Source organism: Pieris rapae, chromosome 10, assembly GCF_905147795.1.
Source record: "Pieris rapae chromosome 10, ilPieRapa1.1, whole genome shotgun sequence".
NCBI lineage: Eukaryota > Metazoa > Arthropoda > Insecta > Lepidoptera > Pieridae > Pieris > Pieris rapae.
In genome coordinates this window covers 2,985,742-3,008,790 of record NC_059518.1, presented here as the reverse complement: position 1 = coordinate 3,008,790, position 23,049 = coordinate 2,985,742, and the positions used below count along the sequence as shown (strand labels likewise).

Here is a 23,049-nt window from a genome sequence, read left to right as displayed (position 1 = left end):
CATAACAAAGGCATTTGAACATATTAAGTACTAAATAATTTATTAATAAAATTGTTTTACATATGGGTACCACATTGTCATTAAAAAATCTAAACATTTTACATTTTTGTCTATTTTAAACTGGAATGAAGACATTTTATTTTAAATATGCATTAATATTAAAAACAATGAAATAAATTATGTCACACATGAAATTATTTAAATAAAATCAATGTGAAAAATCAACAAAATCTTATTTTAAAAAACATTGTTTTTAAACAAATTTCATTTATATATTAAAGTCGTGAAGTATTAAAATTTCTTAAGTTACGACTACAAAAATTTGTAACTATAGAAAATTACAAGTGGTGGAAGGATATTTATAATTATTTATAAGTAATTAATAATTTTAGTAAATATGTGCGTACAAATTCATATATGTATATGAAATTCTTATATCAATTTTCTCAGTGCGAGAACCTTTATATCGTAATTGACATTCCTACGTGTATTTTTATGTGATATAAAAAGCTGTTTATTACTTATTAATGCCGAATAACATTTGTACCTGTGATAATACTTATTTATATCAATGCACGACTGCATTTAAACTATAATACTTAAAACAAAAACTAAAAATCATTTTTGATTGGATTATGAAACCCGTTGCTTTTGTCAGTATTTAAAAATAATTAATCAGTATTAATAGACATGTAATATATTTAATATTCAAGCGTGATATTTCAAGCGATTATGTTATTAAACACAGTATGAAAGTACCGACTGCAGCGCCATCTGCTGGCTTGATATAAGATTTAAATAACATCCTGGGCGCCACCCAAACGCATACAAAAAAGAAATCGAATCGGTCCAGCCGGTTTTAGAGAAGTTTAGTGACATTTAGGTACACACGCACAGTAGAAATATATATAAAGATAAACACACATAAACAAACAACATTTAGCCGACAGCGCCTGTTTAGTCATGAGTTGCAATAAAGGAGTTGAATAGAGAAGACGTGTTTAAATTTTATTTAACAATATGTGGTATTAGTATAGTGGTAGTTATTTGAATATTGAACCTTAAGTGACCGAACATTTGGTCTATAATCGAGCCGGATGAAGTAAACGTGCAAAACAAAAAAATAGTGAGCTCGGCCGCATTCCTTAGATAAGAAACCGGTTTTGATGCATTGAGTGGTCGTTTTGCGCATAGAAAGAATAAATGTGAATAAGTGAAGAATAAAGACGTTTTGAAGTTTTAAGATATATTTAAAATATAAACAATATATATATATATATAAATAATCATGACGTCAACAGTTAGTGCTGAACAGCAAGTGCTTTTAAATAAACTAGAAGATTTAGCCTCGAAAATTAAAAAAACCGAAGTAAATTTTAAGAAAAGTCCGAAGTCAAGAATAACTACTGGATATATTCGTGCGAGGCTGGAATGTATTGAAGATTATTGGAGGTTATTTAATGTAGCACATGAAGATTTGTCGTCATGCACTCCAAGGGAACAAAAGGGAATATTACCCTATTTTCTAAACGAAGAATATTATAAATATGAAGAGTTGTATTTGTATTTTAAAGCCGATATGTTGGACTTATTAAGTAAGAATGTAATTGGTAGCCAAGAAAGTTGCAGTAACCACCAGAGGTTAAGCACCGAAACAAATTCATCTTGTGTAAAACTGCCTCAAATCGAATTACCCGTATTTTCCGGTAATTATGAAGATTTCTTAACTTTTCAAGATTTATTTTTAACCCTCATCCACAATAATAATTCGCTTGCCAATGTACAAAAGTTGCACTATCTGAAGTTAAGTGTTACCGGCGAAGCAGCTGCCTTGTTAAAACATATTAGTGTAACAGAAAATAACTATGACCAAGCATGGAATATTTTAAAGAAGCGTTACGGAAATAAGAGAATAATTATAAATTACATATTAAAAAGACTGTTTAACCTACGTAAAATCAACACACAGACATCAAATCAAATTAAAATAATTTTGGATACAACAAGTGAGTGCATAAATAATTTAAATAACTTAGGAATATCGACTGAGTCTTGGAGTCCGATTATAATACATGTAGTGGTAAATAAACTTGATCAAGATACGCATAAAAATTGGGAAGAACATATATACAAAGATGACTCCGACTACTTACCAACTTGGGAAGACCTAAAGAATTTTCTAGAATCCAAGTATCGAACTTTGGAGCTAGTAAACACAACTAACCAAAACTGTTCAAAAGATCTAAGACAAATAGTACAAAAGAGTTTTTACGTGGCTAAAGAAGGTGTTGATACTAAGCCCTCATGCTCCTTATGTAACAAAGACCATTACATTCATAATTGCAAAGATTTTATTCAGCAAAGTGTGGAAGACAGACATAATATTGCATTAAAAAACAACCTGTGTTTTAATTGCTTGCTACCAAATCACAAGGTGACTGAATGCAAGCGACACATTTCATGTAAGTTATGTGGAAGAAAACATAATTTTCTTCTGCATTTAAAAAGGAAACAAGAAGCTCCTGCATCACTAAAAACAACTTCATTAACATCACAAGATATTGAAACAAAAGTAGCATCACATTATTCCAGCGAAGAAAAATCGAGTCAAGGTGTTTTATTGGCTACTGCTCTAGTTCACGTGAAATCAAGCTCGGGTGACTATCATACACTCCGTGCCCTTGTTGACCAGGGTTCAGAAGCGACTTTTGTAACAACCAGAGTCGTTGAACTTCTAAACTTAAAGAAAGAGAAAGTCAACGGCACAGTTTCGGGTATCGGTGAAGAAAAGCATTGCCTTAAGTCTAAAGTCCAGCTATCTATTAAAGCTAATTCTACTTACATTTACACTGAAGCCTACGTTCTAAAAACTATTTCATCATTAATACCTGCGAAGAAAGTAATTATGAATAAAAGTGATTTACTAAATATTGAGTTGGCTGACCCTACCTGTTTCATGCCAAGTCGAATTGATTTATTATTGGGTGCTGGTGATTTTGCAAAAATAATAGAAGATGGGTTAATCCGTCTTGAATGCGGTTTAGTAGCTCAGAAGACTAGTCTTGGTTGGATACTGTCTGGGAAAACCCTATGCTCCAACTATAACATTAATATTACAAGTATGCACATTAAAGAAGACAATGATTTACTGAAATCTTTTTGGGAAATTGACAAAGATTTATTTAAGAAGAAAGTTATATACACAAAAGAAGAAGAAGAATGTGAAAGAATTTACTCAAGCACAACCCAAAGAGACATTGACGGTAAATATATTGTACAACTACCACTAAAGCGAAGTAAAGAAGATACTATTAAGCAAGTAGGAGATACTAAAGAACAAGCAATAAAGAGATTTCAGCATCTAGAGAAAAGATTAAATAAAGATAAACAATTAAAAGATGAATATACAAAAGTTATAAAAGAATATATCGATTTGGGTCATATGAAAGAGCTTGAAGATCAGAATGACTGCAATACAATTTATCTACCTCATCATGCGGTAGTAAGACAAGACAAAGACACTACGAAGGTTCGAGTACCTCTCTTCTTCTTTGATGCATCAGCAAAAGGTTCTCAAGGGTATTCCTTGAACGATACAATGTTGGTTGGTCCTGTAATACAACAAGACCTTCGAAGTTTAATTATCACATGGAGACAACATTATATTTGTTTTGTCGGTGATATAATGAAGATGTATAGAATGGTGAAGATGTCCGAGGAACACACAAAATTACAATGCATCGTTTGGCGAGACAATTCAGATGAAATATTAAAAAGTTACCAATTAACGACTGTAACATTTGGAACGGCTGCAGCTCCATTCCTAGCTGTAAGAACTCTATTAAGGTTAGCCGACGATGAATGTTCTAGTGATGTTAGGTACTCTGAAGCTATGAAAGCAATAAAAGAGTCATTTTACGTTGATGATTTAATGGGGGGACATGAAGATGTAGAGAAGGCAAAAAAGTTATGTGTTGACATTAAAGAGATATTAGAAAAAGGCGGTTTCAAAATAAAAAAGTGGTCAAGTAATTCTGAAGAAGTACTACAACACATTCAAGAAAACAACAAAATTGAAGATTCATTGGAAATTAAATTAGACAAAGTTATTAAAATCTTAGGACTTACTTGGGATCGAAGAGAAGATGCATTTAAAATAACAGTTAACTTACCTTTACTTACCTATCCTATAACAAAAAGATCTATCCTGTCTGACATTGCCCGTTTATTTGACCCTTTTGGGTGGTTATCTCCTGTCATCATCATAGCAAAAACTTTTATACAAAAGCTATGGCTTCTAAAATTTGAGTGGGATGATGAACTTCCTGAAAAGCTAGTTAAAGAATGGATAGATTATAGAAATGACTTACCAGCTCTACAACACATTAAAGTGCCTCGTTGGTTTCATATGTCATCATACACGAAAGAAGTACAAATTCACGGCTTCGCAGATGCCTCAGAAAAGGCGTTTGCAGCTGTTGCTTACCTGCGAGTAGTTGATGAAAATAATGCAATCTATGTATCAATGATTGCATCTCGAACAAAGGTGGCTCCTCTAAAACAGCTTTCTATTCCAAGACTTGAATTGTGTGCTGCTGCATTGCTGTCAGAATTAATGGAAGAAGTCACTGAAATACTAAAAGTTTCCATCGATAATGTTTACGTGTACACCGATTCCATGGTAGTGTTATCTTGGCTTCAATCTCAGCCGGGTAGATGGCACACATTCGTCGCCAACAGAGTGGCAGAAATACAAAGATATCTTAATAGTAGCAAGTGGAATCACGTACAATCATATGAAAATCCAGCTGACGTTGCCTCCAGAGGAGTAAAATCCAGTGAACTTAACAACATTGACTTATGGTGGAATGGGCCAGAATGGCTTAAACATGAAAGAATACAAATCTTAAGAAATTATTCTATACCTCAGACCTATGAAGAAGAAAAAGAAGGAAGTGAAAAAGAAGGTTTTTATCATACCAACATATTACAGGAAGACGAAAAACCAATATGGGAACGATTTTCAACCTTAAACAGATTGAAAAGAGTTATATCGTACTGTATGAGAATGAAGAAAGGAAGCAAGAAGTTACATATAACAACCGAAGAAATGGAAAATACATTACAAAGGTGTGTTCATTTTTATCAAGACAGAATATATCAAAAGGACATAGAAGACTTGAAGAAAGAAGGAAAGGTCAAACCCAAAAGCTCACTGTCAACATTGTGTCCTTTTCTAGATAAAAATGGTATTTTAAGAGTAGGAGGAAGACTGCAGAATGCAGAAATTTCTGAAGCTAGTCAACATCCAATTATTTTATCTCAACAAGTTCACATTACAAAATTAATTGTCCAAGATGCACATATTAAAACTTTACATGGTGGTATTCAAATAATGAAGGCGTACATTCGAAGTAGATTCTGGATTGTAGGCATGAAGAATGCTATTAAATTGTGCATTAGAAATTGCAAGGTTTGTATAATAAGTAAGGCTAAGGGACAGACGCAAAGAATGGGACAGCTTCCTGCATGCAGAGTGAACCCGCACAGAGCATTTCTTAATTCTGGTGTGGACTATGCAGGCCCGATTTGGATTAAATCGTCTAAAGGTCGAGGTCACCATGCTACAAAAGGATATATCTGCCTATTTGTTTGTATGACAACCCGTGCAATTCATTTAGAAGCTGTAACAGATTTAACATCACAAGCATTTATTGCTGCATTTCGTAGATTTGTAGCTAGAAGAGGATTTTGTTCTGACATATGGAGCGATAACGCCACTAACTTCGTTGGTGCATCCAAAGAACTTAAGGATTTGTTTCGGAAAAGTAAAGCTAACATAACAAAAGAAGTAGCCGAACTATTATCCAATGACGGAACAACTTGGCACTTTATTCCACCAAGAATGCCTAATTATGGCGGTTTATGGGAAGCTGGAGTCAAATCAGCTAAAAGACATTTACTAAGAATTAATGGAAATACCAAATTAACCTTTGAAGAGCTTTCGACGTTACTAGCACAAATAGAAGCATGTCTAAACTCCCGCCCCATATGTCAAATGGACGAAACTTTTGAAACCCTCACACCACTAACTCCGGGTCATTTCATAATAGGGGAACCCCTAATAAGCATTCCTGATGTTAATTACGATGACAAGAAAATTGGCTTTGTTGCTGGATGGTATAAGATACAAAAGATGACACAAGATTTTTGGAAGAGATGGAAGACCGAATATCTCAATACCATGCAGCAACGATACAAATGGCAAAACAATATTTCAGCCCCAAATATTGGAGATATTGTAATCATAAAAGAGGACGACTTACCACCTACTAGATGGTTATTAGGATGCGTTAAAGAAGTCCACCCCGGAAGTGACGGATTGATAAGAGTAGTTACATTAAGATGCAAAGGTTACCTTAATACAGTGAAAAGACCAGTATCAAAATTATTGATGTTGCCAAAAGAAAATGATTTCATGTAGTCTGCATGATATTTTTTATTAATACAGTCCACTATTCGAAAGGAAGTTTTTCAAGTATTGTTACATTTTTTTATAAGGTTAATAAGCATTGTTATTTTTTGTATAAAGTTAAGTAAGAAGTTTAAGTTTAAGTTCAATATAATATAATGTAAAGCTTTAAGTTAAAAACAATATGTTTTGGTGAGCGGTATGTTTAGTCATGAGTTGCAATAAAGGAGTTGAATAGAGAAGACGTGTTTAAATTTTATTTAACAATATGTGGTATTAGTATAGTGGTAGTTATTTGAATATTGAACCTTAAGTGATCGAACAGCGCCTGTCTACGATAACATATTTAAAATATTACTTTTATACCTTTGCACAAAAAAATATTACACGCAAACTTCAACATAGTACGTACACACGCACGTATACAGGATTTTTGTAGAGGATAAATATAGAATTGAAATGAGGTTCACATGTTGTAAGGACCTACAATTATATGATATTGGCAGATGAATTTTTTGCTGGCGATCCGCTTATATCAGGTGTATGTTCTTTTGTCGGCTTGTATGAGGTGATAAATATGGGTAAATAAGCAATAAACTATGCTTATTTAAGTTTGTGCAGATAAAAATTTAATACAAAGACGAGGTGTTATTTGATTAATTACGCAGTCTTTGGTATATTATCGATCGCAGTGATAAAAAAGCATCAGATCAATTTCTTAATATATCTTACAAATACAATTGTCTAATAGAAAAAATTCTACGCCGTTTAGCTTTTAGGCTGTATTAGGCACATCAAGTTCTAAATGTGAAATGGACTACATCAGTACTAATGGACTATTTCTATATTTCATGACTTGTAGTGTGGGTAGTACAAAAAAGTTTACAAAATTTGGCTCGGAGAAGGTAATCAATATCAGACTTATGGCCTTTTTGAAAATGGATTAATACACGGTATTCGTTACCATGGCTACCATTTTTTCTATTGAAATAATATAACTTACTAATACTGTACTAACTACAGTTAATGTTTTACGATAAGGACGATTAAGTTTGAAATCAATGACAATTTTAAGGCCAGCCCAAACCACTGGCAAATTTTGACCGCCTGGAAGGAGCTAAGCTGGCTTTATAAGACTTTAGACAACGTCCAAATGGGCGGAAACTGAGTCCACACTACATCTTTGACCGTTCTAGTCGAAATAAGCGCGACTGAATCTGTCAGTTCTACAAATTATTTGGCGTTAATGGAAGGTACCTGTCGAAGTACCCTCTTAAAACTTAAACGCGTAGGATACATGTATTGTAGGTTGCAGTGACAAATAAGGATTATATTATTATTTCAGAGTAATTACACGATAAGTAATAGTTCTCTCTCAATTTTAGTACTTGCAAGATTTTATGAAGGGCTTGCATTATAGGATGACCTTTTATGTTGCAGCAGAACTACAGAAACTTCTGATGTTAAGAATTATTTCAGGTTAGCTATTGCTAAGTCTAGCAATGACAAATTCGTGTTATTTCTCCCATTACAAACTATAGAGCAATGCTGAACGACTTATAGAATTATCGTGATACGGAAACATTTTATTACTTTAGAAACGCATTACTAAGCATTACTACAATCAAGTTCCACCCCAGTAACTGTGGTACTAAGATTACCGTTGACCAGTATGTCGTGTAAGGGTTGTCCTAGGAGTGAAGAAAGGGAATCGCTGAGTTTAAGATAATTCGCTTCAAGTGCCTCGTGGTATGAGTGTTGGTCGGAACTGATCAGTTTAGCGTTAAGTTGCAAGGCCGAGTGACATACTGTTAGGAACTCTCTGAAAGGTAAAAAATACTTTATGGATTAGCAGTACAAGTAAGGTTTTATATATCAAGTACATAGACAATATAAAATAAAACTTGATACAAAAATGGTTTGACAGCTCTTGTTTAAATTTGATTAACTATAATGCATTTGGTAACTGTTATTCTACTATCTCTATATATTACTATAGTCTGACATGGTCTTAAATTACGGTTACGGGCAAATTTTCCAAAACAAAACACTTATTACTTCACCAAACAACTATATAACCGTAATTCATGTTCATTTTATTTAAAAAAATTGCAGAGTTATTGTGGTAATTACAAGTTTTAAATCGTGCAGTCATTTGCAGGTTACAAATGTATTTGAACTTTAAGTATTAAAAAGTACTACAACTTTTAAAACTAAATAACAGGTTAATAAAAATGCTGTTTAATATTACCAGACTCCTTGGAAATATTGTAACAGATTTTTTTCTAATATTTAAGAAATTTATGAATTCCCACTTCTGAACAAGGTCGATTTTTGCAGAGCACAGGCAACTTTTATCCAGTATACAGAAAATCTTACAATAATAATAAATTAAACTTACTTGAAAGTAGCCTTGAGTTTGTCCACCAAGTCATCAGGATACATGGGCGCGAGCGTTGGATCGAGAAACGCGTTCGCGTACGCGATCGGACCCGCATTTACTTGGACGCACACGCTGCCTTGAAGTCTGAAAACCAATTTTAATTGCAATTAAATTTAATATTACGCGAATATCATTAATTCAAAAAACAATAGACTTTTATGGAAAACGAATTAGTTTCTTTAAAATTGAGTTTACACCTGCGCCATCTTTTAAAAACGGGAGTGAGACAGTGATTGCATGGTCCGATTAATCTGATTGATTAACAGCATCTTTAGTCCTTAAGTCTGTTTAAGAAATCATTCTAAAACAATGTGTATTAACAAAAACAAACAAAACAAAAATACAAGAAAATATAATATCACAAATTTAACACACAAATCAATTACATTAAAACTTAAGCAATATATCAAAGGAAAAAAACTAAAGAAACGACCACAAAATAATAAAAATAATTACTAAAACTAAACGATAAAAATAACAGTTATAAACAAAAAAATGAAAACTTAAACCACATTAAGATTTTATGCAATGTTTTGTTCCATTAAGGGTTGTAGCGCCACTAGATGTAACACCGAATAAAGTTTACAATTACCTGAGTTGCAACTTCTTCAAATCAGGTGTCTTAGCGTGGACGATCTCATTCAGTTCATTGACCTGACTCTCCATTTCAGCGACTGCGACCTCTATTGGACTCTTCTCCTCAACTTGACATTCGCTCACCGGTATACGCCTTTTGACGTATGGAAACCAGTTTTCGGCTGGAACATTGTTGAAGTTTTATGTTAGATTTTTCCTTGTACCCGAAGTAAAAAAAAAATATTATTACGAACATTCTAAGTTATTTATATATGTTCTCATAATATTAAATAATAAAATTAACTAAATAATAAGATTCTAAATTCCTATTTTTTGAATTGTAGCAAACTCTATTGTTATTTATTTACTAACTATCGGCGGATAAAATGGCTTCTTAAATGAATTTCGTAATTCGTATGAAGATAATCCTCAATATCTCCAATCCAAAATATCTCCATATAATTTTATTTTAATCTTCCATCCCATACATACAACAATGAGTTCTATAGTTATTAATTTTATGTACGTTTGACTGTAGCCCAAAATATTTTTTTTGAGAGTTTTACTTCATTTTTTTGTGTCTGTCTGCAAATATATGAGGATATTTTTTTTAAATATTTCAAAAGTACCTGTAAGATGTGTAAGCCTCAATCTTTGATGATGTACAGGTCCTCTTGCAGCGCCATCTCTCGTAAATGGTGTTTCAAAAACGAATCGTCTGATATTATGAGCTCTTTCGAAGGAGCCCTCAGCACTCGATGAGCAGGCCAGCATACCTTCGGGCGCTGCCCGGACCCAGGTCACTTGGATATACGCTAGTTTGGAGTCTAATTCATCACGATTTACCTAAAAAAATTAAATGTTTTTACATAAACAAAAAGGTGTACGAAGAATTCACGAACTATCAAATGCGTTTATCGTGAATTTACGCGTTGTTTATTTTTTAATCCGAAAAATATTCATTGATTTGATTTTATTTCGTTAGTTATTAATAAAAATATCGTAAATACTTTTATTTGATCCTGTTAATAACCCAGAAATCAGAATATATTTTATATACCCAAATTTGAGCTAAGCTATACGTTTTGACATACAAATTTACGATGTACTATATAATACTTTAATCACGAAACATATAAGCTAGTGTTGAACCTAACTCTACGCAGCACTGAGAGCGATTACTACCCACCGGTGCCGAATCCATAATCATTTTAACGCAGCCCGAACCCAATTTCTGTTCATAAAACTGTTGAAGTCTTTCCGATATCTCGCTCAATGACGTCAGTTTAGGTTCCTTATAAATAAACTCGATGCCTTCTTCATCCTCGCCGAAATGCGCCTTTCCGAAGAACGCCACCCGATAAAATCTTCCGAGCAATCGCTTCCCAGAATTTGTGACTTCAATGACCTTTGCGTACGCCTTGGTCAAATGTTGGTAACTGGTAAGGAGTGCCTGATAATCCTTTCTCCTTTCGTAGATTGGTATAATAAGGCGATAAATGGGACCAAGGAGTTCGTATCTCTCTGCTCTATCTACGTATTCTGTGCACAGCAAGAGCTGATCAAGCAGAGCTTGCTCGTTGTAATGAATGTCTGTCATGCCTGTAAAAATAGGATTTATTTGTAAACGCATTATGTATAAGCATGCAACAAATAAAATGCAAGCAAGGTTGCATATTCTGTCATAGTCAGTTAATTGCCCGCATGACATATTTATGTCATCATAAATTATAAAAATAACATAATATATTGACATATATGAACAAATTTCACAGGTTACCCTAAAATTACATGGCTGTTTAACGCTGTATTACTATAATTTTAATTAAATAATTATAATGAAATAACAATGATGAATTTGATGTAATAAATTGTAAGGAGTATGTGACGCGTTACATTGTTGATAAAATCATGAATATAAAATTGAGTACTCTTCTTAAATCGTCTTAAGAAAGCATTTCATTTAACTTAAGCTCAAACGTTACGAAAAGCGACTACCTAATTCTAATCAGCTACATGTACACTTATATATTGCAATTAATACTAAAACTTGCTAAAAAGAGTTAATGAATAAGGCTTTGAGCTATATATAAACGAGAAAAGATGTGCATAGCTACAGTCGAAATTTAGACGCGTACACGAGTCGATTGCGACTTGTTAAAATGAGATCTATTGTGGTGTTTTGTTTATCTTGTATTTGCCTGTGTGCTGGAGAGGAATATGCGGTGAAAGAAAATGTATCAAATAGTCAAGAAGCTAGAGCCGCAATCTCAGATATGGTGATGGCTTTTGTGGTCGGTATAATTATGAGTGATTAAAAAAAAATAGTTCTTAAGAATAATAACGTTAGAGAAAGATTCGTGATGCTTTAGTGGACACTCCTACATATATTAGCGCTTTTTTTAACCAAACAAGGAGTAAATTTTTCATCGAGAAATAAGGACCTTTGCTTATGCAGTCAGGCGCTTATGTGTATTTAAAAATAATTTTATCACACTAAAAATGAGACTATTATTCATTTTTAAAAATAGACAACATTTAAAAACAAAATATACACATAGAAAGTAATATTAAAAAACTAAGAAGAAAAAAAATATAACAATTTATTTTCTTTTAAAGAACAAAGTATGTTTTAAGTGTGTAATGCGTGTGTGTTGTGGTTGTAATTGGCCCAGGCTCAGACTTTGGCTAAGGAGCAGACGGTTCCACTGCGCTCTTAAACCACTTACGTTCGTATTCTAGAAGGTCAATAAAAATCCAGAGCTTTTGTTTCTGTATATTTTACAGCGAGATGAGATTGTGACTACACAAATTAGAATATGGACCTTAATTATAAGAAAATACATTAAGGATTAAAAATTAATTTTCAAGGTTTTTCGCCATGGCGACAGAACACCAGACCAAGAAGAACTGGACAAGTTCCCATCATCAGATTTAGATCCGCAAATATTCTTTCCATACGGCAAAAAGTCTCTAACCAACGTAAGTATTTCAATTAAAATGTAAATTTTTCGCGCACTTGTGTATCCTGTAGATAATTGATTTTACGTAAAAAATTCTGTCAACCTTCTAATAATGCTCTTGAATTAGAGTTTCATTTACGCACACAATGTTTTATAATTAATATTATAAATTAGCAAACAATCCGTGTATTATAATGATAAATGAATATATTTAGATATATTTATAACACACGGAGCAATATGTAAACTAAATAATAATAAAAATATTCGACTACATTATGTTTATGACATTATATGTAACTAGCTGACCCGGCAAACGTTGTTTTGCCACGTTTTTGTGCCAAAAAATAAAGTTTATAATTAACAAAAAAAACATAAGGGATGATTGTAGAGGGGTGAAAATTTAGGGTTGCATGTATTTTTGTATGGTGTATCGTAAAAAAATAAAAACGAAAAATTTTGTCTAAAAAATAAATAAAAAAATTTAGGGGTTTTCTCTATTGGATCACCTAAGTCCAGTCCCTGATCTAAGGGACCACCCTTAACATTTAGGGGGATGAAAATAGATGTTGTCCGATTCTCAGCTCAGATTCTCATTATTCATCAAATACGCACACAAAATTTCATGAGAATCGGTCGAGCCGTTTCGGAGGAGTTCGGTTACTATTACACCGTGACACAAGAATTTTATATATAAGATATAAGTACACGATTTCCGGCGCTGTGAATGCCTCCAAGTTCTTCTATTTGTCTCTTCTCTTCGCTACTATTTTCCAATCACTCCTCCAGTTATAGGGTGGTGATTGTTTTTCAAATGATGTTGGGATGTTCAAATATATGTTAAATGAAACTCTTTGTTTGAAGGCTTTAATCGTTTAAAATAGGAGCGTATAACTAACATAAAATTAGGGTTACGTTAACAAAATCTAATTTTACTTAATTGCCTCCAACTAAGTGACATTGCAGAATAAGTGTACTTAACATATGAGTGAATAAAATAGTAAAAGGCATAGTACTAAACTGACATTTTACAATTTAATGCCTACAAGTGTTGTTGAAGTTGAGTGCTAAAATGTGAAATCAACCAAACTACATAACTCCCACTATTTCATCTTTCTCTGGTCGGCGCCCTCTATTATTCTTTCCTACTGGACTGTTTTAAGAAATGGTATTTTTGTGCGATTTGTCATGACAAACGTGGATTTTACCGGCCCATTTGCACTACTTTTGTAAGGCTTCGTATTACACTGTTCTTACCGTATATTCTCTTATCATATATAATATGTATCGTACTAAACAAGCGTATTTTTTTATATTATTAAGACTCTTTGAGACTAAAGTTTTATTATTACGCACAACAAATACAGCAAAATTCCTGTTACAGATTGGAAAGCGAAGAGCATTCAGCGTAGGGCAGTACTTGAGGAAACGTTACGATAACATTATATCAAAGTTCTACTTGCCTGAGGAGATAAAAATACAAACAACTGACTATGCCCGTACAAAGATGACCGCATTAACTGCTCTAGCAGCCATTTACCCACCCCCACCACTTCAGCAGTGGCTTCCTAACTTCAATTGGCAACCAATACCCTACGACACGCCATCGCGCATTGATGATGAAGTAAGTGGTATGTTTTTAGGTTTATTTTTTTTTATAGAACAGGGGGCAAACGGGCAGGAGGCTCATGTTATTTACACACATACAATATATACAGCTGCAGCCCAGCCTTATTTGGTCACTAGGAAATCGCAATCGACTTTTTAAATTCCTAAAATCAATTATAGAATCAAACATGTTTCTTGTACCATCTATATTCCCCGTCCGTAGCTGGTTTAAGTATAAAAAGTATAATTCACACTTGCGACGAGCGGTTCTTGCATATATTTAAAGAAAGTTCAAGGTTTCTAGACTGATCAACTTTATACTGTCAAAGTTATTATAATTTTTAAATATCGAATTTTAATGCAAAGTTATCATTACCAAATAAATAAAAATGGGGTTGTTAACAGAATACGAATTCAAAATATAATTCCTATTACCTGTAATAGGAATCGCAGTAAAGACTTTTGAATCCAACGTCAGCCTTCAATGGAGATGAGACATTGTAATTTATACAAATTTAATAAAGTATGATATAAACGATACAGATAATATAAGAATTGACTCTAACTAATAATGTAAAATGAAAATTCGCGCGCCTCAGTGTGTAGCAGAATATGCTAACGACTTAGGATTGTACCACCTTAACATTTTGTACCATATTCTTGCAATAAATAAATTATTATTATTACAAGTAGACAAACGAAATATTTTTTGCTTTTCAGTTCTTACCCTATTTTAACTGTCCAAGGTATGTACGACTAAAAGATGAATTATATCAATTACCAGAAATCGAAAGCTATTTGAAGTCATCGCAGGATCTCTTAAAAACTCTTAGTGAAAACACCGGAAGTAATATATCGGTGCCCGAAGATGTATTCATTTTGGATAATCTATTTCAAACTCTGGTAAGATTTCCTTCATAATTCACTTTATTTCTTTTAAGTGCAATAAATAGCTGATGTTAAAACATTTCAATTTAAACTTCAATCAATTTCTAAGGGTAAAAAGTATTACAGTATATTCTATAAATGCCTGTAATGTAATCATGAATATGAACCTAAGAAAATCTTTGTTATATACAAACATATGATTGAGCTACATTTGTGTAAGTGCACATTAGTCTTGAGTGCTCAATAAAGTACATCCGAAGAGAGTGTCTTCTCTTTTATGGAGTCAATAAGTAGTGTTATTGGACACTTTCCGTTAAATATCCTTTTTAGTAAAGTAGGTTAGTTTATTAGTCTGAAGTTAGGCTTGATTGTAATTATTAATGATGTCTTTGTGCAGAGACAGTTTATACAAAAATATATCGATTAAAAATATAAACATTACGATTACAGTACGCAATTAGCCCTATTACAACAAATTTCAGAATAATGTCAATGTTTCAACGCCAAAGTGGGCCGAACAAGTAATGCCAAAGATAAAAGAAATGACTGAAATCGAGTACTCGCTAATGTATTACACAGATGAGCTGATAAGATTATCCGCAGGTAAAATACGAATATAACAAAGCTAATAAAAAGAAACAGTAAAAAAAACGTGATTATAGATAGATGTATACATAATTAGATTGAAGCATGGTTACTTGGTTTGGGTCACGTGGGTGGATTTTGTAGTTTACGACCTTGAGGAAATAACACCTTTTTGGGTTTATTTGCCTGCTAAGTATGAGGCTGTCACCCAAAATCTTATTAGCATTTATACTTTTATAGAATGTTTTAACTTTACTCCTTCACTCACTGACACATTTGCACCCACACACTTACTCATGCAACTCAGGCGTGTTGATAACGGTTGAAAAAAGATAAATATAATAAGGTTAAATAATTTAATTATTTTAAGTAATTAAGATTATGTTTGTTTATAGAAGAGCTGGGAACCCTGACACAGATATTTTTTGTCTAAAAGGGTTTCCAAATCTTGCACCTATGAAAATGTACCTACTTAAAATGAGTAAACACCTTTTTATTTTTTTATATAACAATCACCCTAATACATAGATTTTTATAAATACTTTATGTTTCTCGAATATTCGACATCCGAAAAATTACACCAATTTTAGTAACCTATATCTGCAATTTCAGGAGGCTTACTTACAGATATAATTAATGTAACGAACGCGAAAATTAAGGGAGACAAGAAGCAGCCCAACTTGTTCCTTTACTCTGCACATGAGAACAACGTTGCCGCTCTTCTAGCAGCCACCAGAACCTTCATACCTCATCAGCCCAAATACGGTTCCACTGTATCGCTGGAGCTTTGGAAAGACCGCATGACCGACGAATATTCTTTTATGGTAATTTTTAGTCACATGTAATTAAAGTAAACAATGTTTGATGTATATATGTATAGATTTTCTTTTCTTGTGGGCTAAGAATTTCCTAAGAATTTCCTGTTAAGGATTATATAATAGATTATATTATAAGTATGCGATTTCGAGCAATTGATACCTTTACTATTTATGAATCTTATTTATTATTACTATGATATACAACATTTAGAAACATAATAAATAAACAATAAGACGGAATAGGAGGCCTATTAGGAGGGATATTTTTGTGTTTCAGTATGTAAAAGCAGCATAAAAAAACTACTTAATGGATGATATTTTTTTTCAATAGGAGCATGAGTATCCCTTGATGTTAAGTGATACCGCCGCCCAAGGACGCTCATATTGTCAGAAGGCTCGCAAGTGCGTTGCCGGCCTTTCAAGAATTGATACGCTCTTTTCTTTTGAAGGAACCTAATACGATTAGTTATAATAAAGCAGATTTATAATATATAATAGTGTCATCTTGAAACACTGTAACATCTAGTTTATTACCAAAATACTTCAGAAACGGAATAATACGAAACGATTTAAATTGTTTCATGGTATATATTATAGAACTGCCGTATATATTAGTATCTCATAAAGTTTTTGGATGACCGATCATCATCAACTTTATATTTTAGGTTGTATACGCAGCCGAAGCGGGAGGTGATGGAGTGATGTTACCAGTGAATGGATGCGGAGATAGGTATCTTTGCGACTACAATACATTCCTCAAACTAACTCAAGATTACGTGTTACCGCATAGCGAATACAAAAAACGCTGCGTATAGAATGTAAGATTGTAAATGAAGAACATAGTCGTATGAAACAGTTTTGCAATCGAAAATTAGCTATAAATCTTATATAATTGTATAATTTGATATGCAAAATAAGTTATTTACCGATATTGAATATTGTTTATAATATTTTATATATATACATATATAGATATAATGTATCGAATACTAATCCAAGACGATTATAAATTACCTTAATGCTTTAAAAAATTGTCAATTTTTAATATAAAAGATGTCTTCTACATGTATATATTTTAAATTTACATCACATACAGTTTTTCCTCAAGCATATAATAACTTATTTGTATAATAGCATGTTCATACATTATCTCAAAATTACATGGTTGTCATTTTTATTAAGTACATATAATATACGTTATTGCTTACAATAAACAAGTTTTACGTTAACTAATAAATATACTGTGACTGTGTGTGTATTATTTGTGTCTATTTCAATAACGAATCAAGCAATTTCTTTGCTTTTAACCTTGAGTTAGTGAGTTTGTTTTACAGTCACATATCTAATTATGTTAAAAATTTAAATATGCAGTGTTGGCCTAGTGGCTTCAGCGTGTGACTATCATCCCTGAGGTCGTAAGTTCGATTCCCGACTGTGCACCAATGGACTTTAAAAGACAATTAGTTTTTCTATTTGTAAAGCGGACCCTAAAACTTTATTCCATGCTCTTGATATACACCGAGAGGGACTTGCGATAATCGAACACTATCACATCGCGATCTTTTCAATATAACTTGATATAAACTAGACGGTGTCAGGAGCATGGCAGTCGAATTCGACTCGCGGTAGCGCGCGCTACCCAATTGAGAGTCATATGTATCTTACGTAAGATGGGTTCGTTTGTTGTATTTTGTTTACTTCTATCGGCTGTGTCTTGTGAACTCAAGTCACCTCCCGTAGGAATCGGGATGGAACAGGACAACAATCTCGAATTAGGAGACAACTTGACTAACACTGATGTTTTAATGGCTTTTGTGGTATGTATCATGAAAGCGTAGCATGATCGTTAATCTTATAAATATCGACGGCAATTATTGTCAAGAGGAATGAAGATGGCAAAGTAACTCTTACATCTTAAAGAAATAAATAAATCAGTGGGGCTACAATTTTTTTAGGTCTGGGCCTCAGACTTCTGTATCTGTTTCAAGATCTAATCGTTAATCTAATAGGTTAGTAGAAGTTAAGGCAGCCTCCTGTGCCTGACACACGCTGTCCACTTTTGGGTCAAAGACAAGCCCTTACGATGTTGTCTATCACCGTTCGAGCGAATGTTAACGCCCAAACCCAATAATCTATCTCAATCCATTTTTGACCATCCAAATATTGATATATATGGATAGCCATCTGTCGATACAAGACCTGTATGGTAGGTTGGATCGGTGTATGTGCACAGAACTTGTATGAAAATAACTGTTCAAATGTGCCAATATCCTATCTTAAGATTTTAACTTACACCACCTTTTTTAAAATAATAGCTATTGTATATTTTAATATTATTTAAATGGTTTTATTTACTTTATATTGATTATCATATATGAGAGAGAAAGAGCGAAGAGATTGCATTCTATCCGTCGCCAAAAATGGATTATCTTCGTAGGGTTTGGTTATTGGGATGCAGATAGGAGATCGATCGACTGTCACGGTCTGATCTCAGAATTCAATCTAAGATTTTGGATTAATTATTGGGTTCGGGCGTAAATGCGCACATAGAAAGATTGATGCACAGCCTGGGATCAAACCTACGACCTCAGGGACAGTCGCACGCTGAAGCCACTAAGCCAACATTGCCCAACTCTTTCATCTAGTGGTGAAAAAATAAAATATTCGTGACTACTATATATCCAGTAACTTCTGAATACAGGTTGGGACCATTTTATTTCTAAATAGGTTCCAAAGAGAACTGCGCTTTCCGAAACCTTGAAACCTTTCCATTGTAAACCAATGCCTATTATATATCGTAAGCCAAGCGAGAGAGCAAACAATACTGATAAATTAACAATAATAATAATTCAGTAATACTAGAACCCATTTTGGGTATCCTAAGGTTTCTGCATCTTTTTCATTGATCCATTTCCTTCATAGACAATAACGGTAATCAGCCTTCGATGCCTGGCCCATTTCGACTCTTTTCTACGCGATGTTTTCTTCCGCCGTACAAGCATGTTTTAAGTTAAAGAATACGTTTATATATTTAATGCCATACCTTTTAATAATACAGGTATTCCGACACGGAGATAGAACCCCAGATTTAGATGAGATGGAGAAGTTTCCATCAAAAGAGTATACCACTAGCACACTTTTTCCATATGGGGCGAAAGCTCTAACCAACGTAAGTTATCATATATTAATTATCCTTTCTCTAACGAGTAAGACGTCATTAGGCACCCACTTCCAAGAAAGAAGCGTGGGACATGATCTCAAATCGAATGTATCTACTCGGGTAGGTCCTCATTTCGTAGTCCTTAGAAACATAAACCAACTACTGCATCAACCACAAGGTCTACATATAATGTTAATATTTTTTTCTTAATGATAACTCCATATTTTTAGAAGGGAAAACAGCGCGCATACAGAATCGGCGAATATATAAGAAAACATTACGATAATCTCATCTCTAGTCTGTACCTACCTGACGAAATATACATACAGACAACGGGGTATGCACGAACCAAAATGACAGTTCTCGCTGCCCTAGCTGCCGTGTACCCACCACCACCAGCACAAAGGTGGAACCCCAGTTTAAATTGGCAACCTGTTCCTTATGACACACCATCGTACGAGAATGACGATGTAAGTTAAAAATGCTATTTTCGGTAAATGTCATAAACTCATCAGATTTATAAATAATACATATCGGTACTTGTCTATTACAAGTGACCATGTACTTATAATACACACAATGAAATATTGCTAAAACATATAATTACAGAGAACAATTGAACAAAAAAAAAAACAATTGAATCGAAAAAGAATTGAACAAAAAAAACACTTTTGTTTTTGTTCAATTCTTTGCTTTTCTTGTCAATATTTGTGTAGTAGAACGTAGGGATTAATATTGAACTATTGAAATACACAAATATAAATTATCTACAATATTCTAAACCAACATTATAATAATGATAAAGATTAAAAATAGAAAAATAAAACAAATTTAAAATGTTTTGTGTGTGGCATGTGTGGAGTGCTAGTAGCATGTATTTGCTGTATTGCGATACTTATTCGTCAAGCGAGCAAAGCACCATCTTTGGGGTGACTGGTACTATCTACTCGGCACCAAATTAAGGCCTAAGTCTGCCGAAGAGTCTCTACTCCAAAGGGAACAAAAGTTGGAGGAATGGCTCTTATATTTGAGCCGTTTTTTTCCGTCTGCTCTGAGGTCGCGGCATCTTTATAATTTTTAGTTTTCTTTTAATTTTGTCTAATGGTAAAATGTAGGGCATGTTGGCTTAAGTATTTTTTCAGAGACAAATTAAAGGCATATATATCACGTGATTGCTCATCTTTCTTTCAAGAGCTTAATTAAGAGCATCATAGCTAATTGTATAATTCTAACGTTAATCAATAGATTGAGACAATTAGGTATTTTAAATGCAAATCAAACCGGACTGAACATAATTTTCAAGCTACGACTGACTAGTTTTATATAAAAACTTCAATTAAATTAACTGTATCATTTTAGTTTCTTTACTATTATAATTGTCCACGTTATCTGAGAATACGCGAGAAAGTCTACGCGTTCCCCGAAATAAAGCAGATGATGAAACCGTATGAGGGACTGTACGAATTCCTGAACACGAAGACTGATGTCAACATCACCACACCGGAAGATGTGTTTTATCTAGACAACCTAGTTCAGGCATTTGTAAGAAAATTATTATATCAATACAAAAAGTTTTCATTTATCAGAGTAATTTTTATCTACAATTGTGTAACAGTATATGTGAGCAGTAGCTTCAGTGTGCGACTCTCATTCTTGAAGTCGTAGTATCGATCCCCGGCTGTGCACCAATGAAAATTTTTGTGTGCATTTAACATTCGTTCGAACGGTGAAGAAAAATAACGTACGCAAAGCGGCGTTTCTTAGACCGAAGTGAAATCTATTTGCCTATTAGATTGACAAATGATCATGAAACACATACAGAAATCTGAGGCCCCGACCTAAAAAGTTTGTAGCGCCACTGATTGACTTTTTATTTGTAGGAAAATGTCGGTGTACCACCACCCGCGTGGGCAAATGATGTGATGCCACAGATCAAAGAAATAACATTAATCGAATATATTACACAATTTTACAACAGTGAAATGATTCGACTATCAGCAGGTAAAAAAGCCTTACGCAGATCTATTGAAAACTTTATATGAAATAATGTTTTTCAATTACAGGTGTGCTTCTTGCGAGAATAATAAACGCAACAAATAATTATATGGCTGGCAATAAAGATTTACAGAAACTGTGGTTGTTTTCGGCCCATGAGAACAATGTGGCTGCCTTTATGTCTGCCGTCAAAGTGTTTAAGCCTCATCAACCGATGTATGGAGCTACGATTTCACTCGAATTAAGAAGAAATAGCGTAACTGGCCAGTATGGGTTTACGGTACGATTTTTGTTTTTACCGTATTGGCGTACGCCGAGGCATTTCTGTCTGTCGGGAAATGTCAAAGTATAGTTCTTGCCTGCGAAATATCTAACGATATTATGTTACTATTATTAAGGCTAGATCTTTCCTTATTTAGGACAACAGAAAATATTTATGCGGCATAATAAGTTATTTATTTAGGTTTAAAATTATTAGTAATACCTTTGTTAATTATGTAAATAATAATTATTTTACATCTATACTATGGAAACTGTTTATTTGTAATGCCAATATCTGTATCATTTATCAATGTAATAGGCAAGTAGGTGATCAGTCTCCTTTGCACACACTTTTTGGGTTTAAGCCAAGCCGGTTTCCTTCACCGTTCATTTTTATGCGCACTTAGGTATATAATCCATTAGTGCACAGCTGGGGTTCGAACCTACGACCACAAAAAAACTATAATTAGCAGATCACAGCAGATAGCAGTCCACCAAATAATACTAGAGGACTGGAATAATAAAAGTATATATTTTTTCTTTTCATTTTTAGAATAACTATTTTTTTTTACTCGTATAGGCCGTCTACGCTACAGATGTCAACTCAGGAAAGCCTGGCGTTGTACTACCAATAGAAGGCTGTGGAGGGCAGCCATTTTGTGATTATGATACATTCATAAACCTTACAAAAGATTACGTGATTTCGCTAAATGATTTCAAAAAACAATGCTTTGTACCCGTTGCATAGATATGTTGTATTGTAATTGGTAAAAACAATATTTGCATACATATATTTGGTGTTGATTGTACACGCCCTAAACTAGACAAAATAAATGCAACCAGTCCATAAAATATGTTTTTATTTTCAAATATAATGATAATGTTTCATTTTAATGATCATATAAAAGAATGTATCGCGCGGGACTTGAAATTCTGTCAACATGTGACAATTAAACAAAAACATCAATCGTTTCGTTTTACTCACCCAGTTCCATACGTCTTTTCCTTACATTACGATGCTTAGCGCTAAGTTTATAAGTATCGGATGGATTTGGCCCTTTAATTTGGATTAAACTAAACAAAATAACTTTTGGCAAAATTTTTGAGTGTGTTTATTACGTTACCTCTTTAAGACATACAAGACAGACAAAGACATATATACATTATACAAATAAAAGCTCCTGTGATAGATGATTTTGGTGTTTTAATAACATATCCTACTTCTAGTAAAAAATGTAAGACACTACAATTATGTCTCCAAAACGTAGATAAATAATATA

At 33.3% G+C, this 23,049-nt stretch overlaps 3 protein-coding genes across 3 annotated transcripts in view; 2 read left to right on the top strand and 1 right to left on the bottom strand.

Moving 5' to 3' along the window:
• Positions 1-7,546: 7,546 nt before the first annotated feature.
• The window catches only part of LOC110994180 (dedicator of cytokinesis protein 9), a 44,040-nt gene continuing 28,537 nt past the window's right edge, over positions 7,547-23,049 (bottom strand). The window contains exons 30-34 of the mRNA XM_045629917.1: positions 10,681-11,093; positions 10,121-10,337; positions 9,508-9,673; positions 8,874-8,999; positions 7,547-8,294 (exon numbers count right to left, since the gene is read on the bottom strand). Of these exons, the coding sequence (XP_045485873.1) occupies positions 8,081-8,294; positions 8,874-8,999; positions 9,508-9,673; positions 10,121-10,337; positions 10,681-11,093 (1,136 nt within the window). The 3' untranslated portion in view covers positions 7,547-8,080. The remainder of the gene's footprint in view (positions 8,295-8,873; positions 9,000-9,507; positions 9,674-10,120; positions 10,338-10,680; positions 11,094-23,049) is intronic.
• Positions 11,621-17,544, top strand: LOC110994182 (venom acid phosphatase Acph-1-like). The gene is made up of 7 exons (XM_022260701.2): positions 11,621-11,785; positions 12,363-12,473; positions 13,839-14,078; positions 14,783-14,965; positions 15,433-15,553; positions 16,148-16,359; positions 17,019-17,544. The coding sequence occupies exons 1-7, from the start codon at positions 11,654-11,656 to the stop codon at positions 17,166-17,168; spliced, it is 1,149 nt and encodes a 382-aa protein (XP_022116393.1). The 5' UTR covers positions 11,621-11,653; the 3' UTR covers positions 17,169-17,544.
• Positions 17,949-22,963, top strand: LOC123689526 (venom acid phosphatase Acph-1-like). Its single transcript, XM_045629918.1, has 7 exons — positions 17,949-18,170; positions 19,412-19,522; positions 19,744-19,983; positions 20,873-21,055; positions 21,394-21,514; positions 21,577-21,788; positions 22,350-22,963. Exons 1-7 carry the CDS (start codon positions 18,024-18,026, stop codon positions 22,515-22,517), a joined length of 1,182 nt encoding a protein of 393 aa, XP_045485874.1. The 5' UTR covers positions 17,949-18,023; the 3' UTR covers positions 22,518-22,963.